A 7,268-nucleotide genomic window follows, 5' to 3' on the forward strand; every position below is an offset into this window, starting at 1 on the left:
CTTCTATGCCTGATGAAGGTTGTTGTTATTTAAAGTAGTTTCTTGATCTCCATCCAGCCAAAATCCAATAGGGGTGCCCAGCTGTGCAGCCAAAACTAGCCTGCACTCTACCAGCTGAATTTTTTTCTGGTTGCAGATTGCTTAGCCATGTAGGGCAAAAACACCTTGTTCTGCATAATTCTATAATAAAAATAAGAACACAGGAGACAGTTATTTAAAGACAATCACTTCTGCTGTCTTCCAGTTCCACAATTAAGCACGGTGAAACATTGTTTTCTCTTTTGTTAAGTCTGTAAGAAAAAGAGGGACCATCAATGGGCTTTTCTTGTCTGCTCCAAGTAAGAATACATTTGCAGAAAATTAGAAGGAAAAAACAACACTAGAAATGTTGCCTGCCCTCTTTCCGTTAACAAAGCAAAACAAGTTTTACCACACTTTTGTTTGAAAGAAACACGCTACTTCTAAAACCACGGCTAATACACAGAAACACGTCCAGAAAGGAGCTTGCACCATCTGCTTTCAAGAAAATAAAACAAAGAAAACAGGACTGCCCAAGGGGGTCATGAGCCACTCGGGCGCTTGGCTTTATTTTTATACCTGTAGAACAAAAGTCCTCTAGTAAATCCACACCACCAAACTGTCCTAGGTTTCAGAACCCGAAAACTTTCCATTTTTCAAATTCTTACAGTGGAGGGTCATTTTATAACAAGAAACCTCTAGAAGTTTGTTATTTGGGATTTCAAAAAGGGGAGGGGGCAAAAACAAATTACAAGAATACCCAATTTATCGTACAAGTAGCAGTAGAACGCCCTGGTTTGGGGAGCGAGACACACAGACTTCAACTTCATTAACAAATGTGGACCCTCTCTGATTAAAGTAAATCCACGCAGGCCAATCAGCTTGCTGACTGACTAATCGATTGGTTTATTAATCTATCAATTTACATAGATTTTTTTTTGGTAAAAAATCCTTATAATGGACATTCTACAGCTGGCAGGTGTATATTGATTTTGTTCCCTTCTGTCTTATCTTTCTCCCCCAAGAGGGACTGAAATCAGCTTACCAACAGCTGAAGTCCTCCATTTTATCTTCACAACAATGCTCTGAGGTAGGTTAGGTTGAGAGCGTTTGACTGGCCAAGGTCACCCATCAAACTTCCACAGCACTGTAGGGATTCCAAGGCGGGCCTCTCGGATCCTAGTCTGACACTCTAGAAACTATTTTTAATCCGGCCCCCCTTCAAGGAGTTCAGGGTGGTGGTCACATGAATCTCTCTGCCCCCTTTTTACCTGCATGAAAGTTTTGTTAGGTTGGCTAGGCCAGGAAAAGTAAAACCAAACACAGAACTGGCTTACAGTCACGCAGTCTCACATCTGGTGAGGGATCAAAACCTGAATCTTCTGTGTTCTAGATCCCGCCCATAGACTCTTCCCCAATCCCTTTAAAGTTTCCTGTACTTTAATTCCATCTGCAATGCAAATATAGGAGATGCTGAAACTGACTGAGGTTATGAGGTTACACAGTACCAAGAAATCCCTTTAATCCAGGCCCACCTTAGAGGACTACCCTCAAGGAGTTGTTCCCACTGCTCCAAGACAACAACCTCCTTGGCCTACTTCATGTGTGTCTCAGCACCAAAACATGTGCATGCCGCAAAGTTACCATATTTCCCTGTCAAACACACCTGCAGGATGCATGAGAACACCTATCCCCCATGTACATGTTATCATGGTAGGACTTAAGTGGCCCTCAGTGTACAAGAACCAACGATCCATCCTTGAACCCAGAGGGTGGGAACTCGCAGTCGTCAAAAACAAATCTGGTTCTGGTACAAAACCAAATAGGGTTCATTTTAAAAACAAAAATGGAATCTTTTAAGTTAAGGGATCCTGGATGGGTAGGTGGGAAGATAGAATAACTGACATAAGAAGAGAAGGGCAGCCAATTAGTTTTACTGAACTTAGGGATGTGTCACAAAAAGAAAAATGATAGAGGTAGACAATTGGCTTAATTCATGCAGGACCAGAGCATAGATTTAAGCCTCTAAACTAAAACAATTCCACACAGTGCTCCTGTGCATATTTATTCCTTAGTGCAAGACCTCGCTGATGACACTTCCTAAGAAAGAATTAGAACCAATTACTGTGTTTGGGCAGTAAAAACTTTGCGGAAAATTAATCTACTGCATCAGTTACCGGAAAAGTTGATGCTGTTTGGTTTCAGTTTTCAGTTGGGCTTTTTTATTCTGATGTTTTGACAATTCCTTGCTCTGAATTTTGACACCTTTTGGCCCTTTCACTGTAACAGCTCGCAGGACCGCAAAGTTCTTCTCAATAATATGACCCGTTTAAGCCAGGCGGATCCCCCCACACACACAGTGGCCATCACCTGGGTGTGACACATTTGTCCGTCTGTTCAGAATCCCCCCTCCCCCCAAAAAAGCTCTCCAGTTGGTTTTAGTTATTTTCAAGCTTGGCTTCTTCTCGGTGAAACGTCTGCAAGTCTTCGCGGTTTGGCATCCCTCCTCACCACCACCAGCCTACACTTTCACACAAGACGTTAACATAGGAGTATCCAACTCTGGCGCTTCAGATGTTCATGGTCTCCAATTCCCATCAGCCTCTGTGTTAACAGCTATACCGGAAAGCCCACTTGACACCTCTTCTCGGAGTCATGTTGCTCTACTAATTGGGGCTCCAGGTGTGCTTTTACAGCCAATTGTGCATCCAGCCACAGTTGGAAGCTCTTCCCATTCCTCATTCTTCAAGCCCTCTTAGAAGAATATGACGGTAACCAAATCATTGAGGCTCAAGAAGCCTGCCCCTCTTTATTATACACCCCAGTCACATCTTCCAAGCCAAGAAACAAGCAAAGGGCTCTTTGTGCCCATAGAGGCTTTGGCCACAAACCTTCAGTTTGAGAGGACCAAATGGTAAGACAATTGGGAGTGAGAAGGTAATTATGTATTTATTTAATTATTTATTTATCAAATTTATATCCCGCCCTATCCCCGCAGGGAACAAGTCAAAGGGCACATCCAATGCTGTCGGCTCTTCAATCCTCATGTAGTTGAGAACATGGCGCTCTACAAATAATTGCCGACAAATAATGGCCTCTGCGAGTACCTCCCATCGACTCGAACGGTTACTGTTACGGATGAAAGAAGTCAAATTGCTGAACGCGTCTGCAAAGCATCTTTGTAGTCCCTTTCCTACAGCTCAGGATCCATATCAATAATCAGTGGCTTATCAGAAGCGGGGAGAGTTGTCCTCAGGTGAGCAGTTAGAGAAGTTTTAATTAAGAGGAAGAGAACAACCCCTGCATGGGTCATAAATGACTCATATGTAAGCGGAGGCTACTAAAAATGGTTATGGGTTTAGATGCAAGGCCCGTTTTTAGAAGCTTCAAGGCTGATTTGTAATGCTTTCAGTTGTGAACATATCCCCAACACAATGGATTGACTGAAAGCACCCAGTAACTACAACAACCAAACGAAGTGTCAGTATAGTATAGTGTCAAACTAAGGCCAGAGACTTGGGTTCAAATCCCCATGCCATGAACACTATTAGGTGACCGTAAACCAGTCACACACACTCAGCCTCACAAGGCTGCTGGGAGGATATAGGGCAAGGGTCTCAGTCAGTAGTAACCAACTGAAGGAGATACATGCCAATCCCACACCTCTGCTTACATTTTTCAGTGTTTCAGTTATATGTAATGAAAACAGAACATCAGGTCTTATCAGTCAGCAACTGAATGGTGCAAGATGGCTTCTGCACAAGTGGAGAGAAGAAACTTCCCACCCACTCGCTAAAATTGCTCATTAAGTAAGCAGAGAAGGCCAGACTCACTTTGTTACTTAAAGAAAGGAGTTTAGTAATTTTTTGGACAACTAGAAACCGCTGATGGATTATTTGGGAAAAACAGAAAAAAGCAAAATGATGATTAGTGGTTTTGAAGATTAGTGGATTGTTATTGTCAGGCTTAATAGAAGAAAATATTTTAATTATCAGTAGTGGTTATTAGCTTGGAACTTTAAGCATGTGGTCAAAGAGCAAGCGATATCAATGTTTACTGCTCACACTCAACGTAAATCAAATTGGGAGTCCTTACGTTAAATTTACTTTTTTAATAGTTTCTAATCTTTTTTTTTGGTTTTTGGAAGCATTTTAAGTACTAATAAAATTTGTCATAAAAAGAAACAAATTAAAATAGGTTATAGCACAAATGACCAAAGTGATGCTGGAATATTCCAGGCCACCCAATCATGCACTTCCCAAAAATGTGATGTTGTCATCCAGGAATCTGAGGCCTATTCTAGCAGTACAACTTTAAAAATGGTGTGTAACATGCTAGGTCCAGATTATAGACCGGGAAAGGATCCATGCGTGTCCCAACAGATCCCCTCTGCCCAGCTCACTCACTTTGAAGTAGAAGTTTATAGTACCAGTTTTGTTGACGTATGGACAAGGCCTTCAAGAACAGGGTTTCACAGTAGATTCATCATCGTTTCTGAAGAAGGTAATCATCAGCTGCACTTGTTATACACCCTTGGGGAACAGCCACTTCCTGCTCAGAACACCAGAAAGCGTAAGGTGATTTTGTGCGGTCACCTTTCCAGAAACAGTATGACTGAAGCCAGCGCAACCATCTGTGAGCTACTGCCTAGCACACAGACGATTTAATCTTGATAAAAACTGAAGGCGGAAGAGGGACCACCACTACAGGAAGCTTAAAAAATTGTAAAGTATTTTTACAAAAATCTCATGCAAACAGATGACTTCTGCGCCAGGGGTTCCTAAGTAATTTTTTTTTTACACTAGATTCATCTTTTCAGGCACACCTGAGGCCTGAAACTGACACACTCGGGCCTGATCCTTCCCTTCAGTAACTTTACCACAGCCTGGCTATAACTAAAGCATGGCTAACGGAGACCATGTAGCGCCACGGAAAGTCATGTGGAAAAACGTTAATACACTCCCAGGGTTAAAACTAGATTTGCACATGCGCGCACACACATATAGCCCCACAAGTCTATATCATGATGTCCCCCAAGTGGAAGACAGGAGAAAACAAACTGCAGGTCAGACTCTACAGCAGTGGGGTGACTGAACCCCTGAAGTACCTCTTGAAAAACCATGCTCAACAGAGCATCTTTCCATGTCCAGGTCGCATCTACTGCTGGACGGGGCATGCTGAGCCATCTGTACTTTTAATCTTCCTAATTTTCCTACAACCCGCCTCCCGCCAGTCATTGTGAAAGAATGATCCATAAACAAACTTTCATCCACCTTCAGGAGGAAAAAAAGACAGCCATCAAAGTGAACAGAAGCGAAGCACCTCGTTGGAGCTATTGTTATCCCTGATCTGTAAAAGGAAGTCCTGTATATGTGGCAAGTGACTTTATATACATTCAAAAACGGGCTTTCATGAGCCGATGAGATCGATTTAACAACAAGGATATAATGCAAAATAAGAAAAAGGTTTTCACAAGGCTCAAACATGAGGAAACAATTCAGTGTTTCACTGCTATGGGGAAATGACCACCCTTTCCCCCCATTTTCACTTTTTAAGCCAGCAGAAATGGTCTTTCCCATTGTTTGCCAAGCCTGCGGCCTGCAAACACGAAGGCCACAGAGGAAGCTGAGGCTTGCTGGCCTTAAGGGGCGCACGGTTCGCCAGGATTGTGGCCTAGGATCACCATGAAGGCTCCGAAAAGTCTCACTGTAAACAAATGCCAAAGCTCAAGCCAAAGAGTCAGATTTTGGTTTAGACATCACCTGTCACAGGCAGAAAAGAAACAGTTTCTGTCAAACTTTCCCCCAAAATGTACATGTTCAACAAAAGGCCTAGCAACCTTCTTCTCAGGAGCGATTCGCCCGAAACTCGGCAACCAGAATGGCACGGTAGGCCCCGAGAAGACAATACTGCTCTCTTCCAGATCAAAATTTTTCTAAACAGGTAACACGGGAAAGCAGGGAAGGCCACCTTTTCGAATCCCCTCAGTCTAGAAAATAAAATAAGCCTTCTTTCCTCTCCCATCTCCAGTTTTTTCAAAGGCTCCAAAAATTAGGGGTGGGCACCAAACAAAACAAAAACACAACTCAACAACACAGGGAAATTAACTCGTTGCCAACCAGACAAGAGAATCCGACTCACAACACATTTCCCCCCAAGCTTGATTTAGCCCCCACCTCCGCCTCTTCTGTGCAAAGTTCAAGGCACGTACATGATTCTCTACAGGGTCTCCCCCTCCCCTAACCTTCAATCCTACTGATCCTTCTCCCCCCACCTCCAATCCTATCGATCCCTCCCCACTCCGTTTCCATGACTTTCTTTCCACACTTCCCCCATTCCCTCTCAATGTATTCAGGATGCTCAAGTTGGCACCATTAATTCAGCACCCCCCCCCCCTTTCCAGAAGCCAGCCCTATATCTCAGCCTGTTTTGCAAAGGGGCTGTTTCCACCCCCAAGTGGATCCCTCTTTCCCCGCCCCTCCCTTCTCCCCAGGGGAAATCAACCCACGGGATCCGTTCAGTGGGGAAGAAAAGCCTTCCTTGGGGAGGCTGATGTGGAGTTTCCACGAGAGGGGCGGGTGGGGGGAGAAGGAGCCCTTCCGTCGCCGCCGCCCCCCGCCCCAAACCTCCTTCCCGCAACAACAATAGAGGCCTCTTCGCAAACATTGTACCAGGAACCCAAGCGCGAGGAAGACGCCTCGGCGACAGAGCCCGCCCAAGGGCCGCCTTCGGAGGGGCCTCGCCGCTGCGGCCTCGGCCCTCACCCCAATACGGCTTGACCATCGGGTCCCCAGGGGTGCCGAGCGCCGTTTGGGTCCAGTTCGGTCCGGATACTCACGGGCGGAACGGTAGGATGAAGATGGATCTCGGCGCCCCCCCTCCCCCCCGGCCGCTCGCTCTGCCTGCCGCTCCCCCTGCCTTTCACTCCGACAACATGGCGGCCCACTGGGGACTGAGGCGCCGCGCTGCATCCTGGGAAGGGTAGGCTAGGCCGGCCTGGCTGGCTGGCTGGCTGACTAGGAGTGAACTCGGAGGCGCCAAAGCCTGCAATGCTCTCGCTCGCCTCTGGGGGCGCGCAAAATGTACACAACCAGACTGGGCAGCAAAATCCTACCCACAGAGTCCACAAAAACGCTTGGAGCCATCCAAACGGACTCAAAACACACTTGCGCAGCCTCCCCGCAAAAAGCTGGCACAGTGTACATTATGTGGCCCTGTCAGGAATGGTTCCACTAACTGAATGAATTGTG

The 7,268-nt window shown here is 45.5% G+C and overlaps 1 protein-coding gene across 8 annotated transcripts in view; it reads right to left on the reverse strand.

Annotated features, from left to right (window-relative positions):
* PUM1 (pumilio RNA binding family member 1) overlaps positions 1 to 6,995 on the reverse strand; it is a 91,574-nt gene extending 84,579 nt beyond the window's left edge. For 7 of the 8 annotated variants that reach the window (XM_048499253.1, XM_048499258.1, XM_048499256.1 and 4 more), the window contains exon 1: positions 6,857 to 6,994. In XM_048499253.1, the coding sequence (XP_048355210.1) occupies positions 6,857 to 6,989 (133 nt within the window). In that variant the 5' untranslated portion in view covers positions 6,990 to 6,994. Of the gene's footprint in view, positions 1 to 6,856 lie in introns of all 8 variants that reach the window. The other variant, XM_048499262.1, reaches the window with a different exon arrangement.
* Between the last annotated feature and the right edge of the window lie 273 nt (positions 6,996 to 7,268).

The sequence above is a fragment of the Sphaerodactylus townsendi genome, linkage group LG06, assembly GCF_021028975.2.
Source record: "Sphaerodactylus townsendi isolate TG3544 linkage group LG06, MPM_Stown_v2.3, whole genome shotgun sequence".
Taxonomy (NCBI): Eukaryota; Metazoa; Chordata; class Lepidosauria; order Squamata; family Sphaerodactylidae; genus Sphaerodactylus; species Sphaerodactylus townsendi.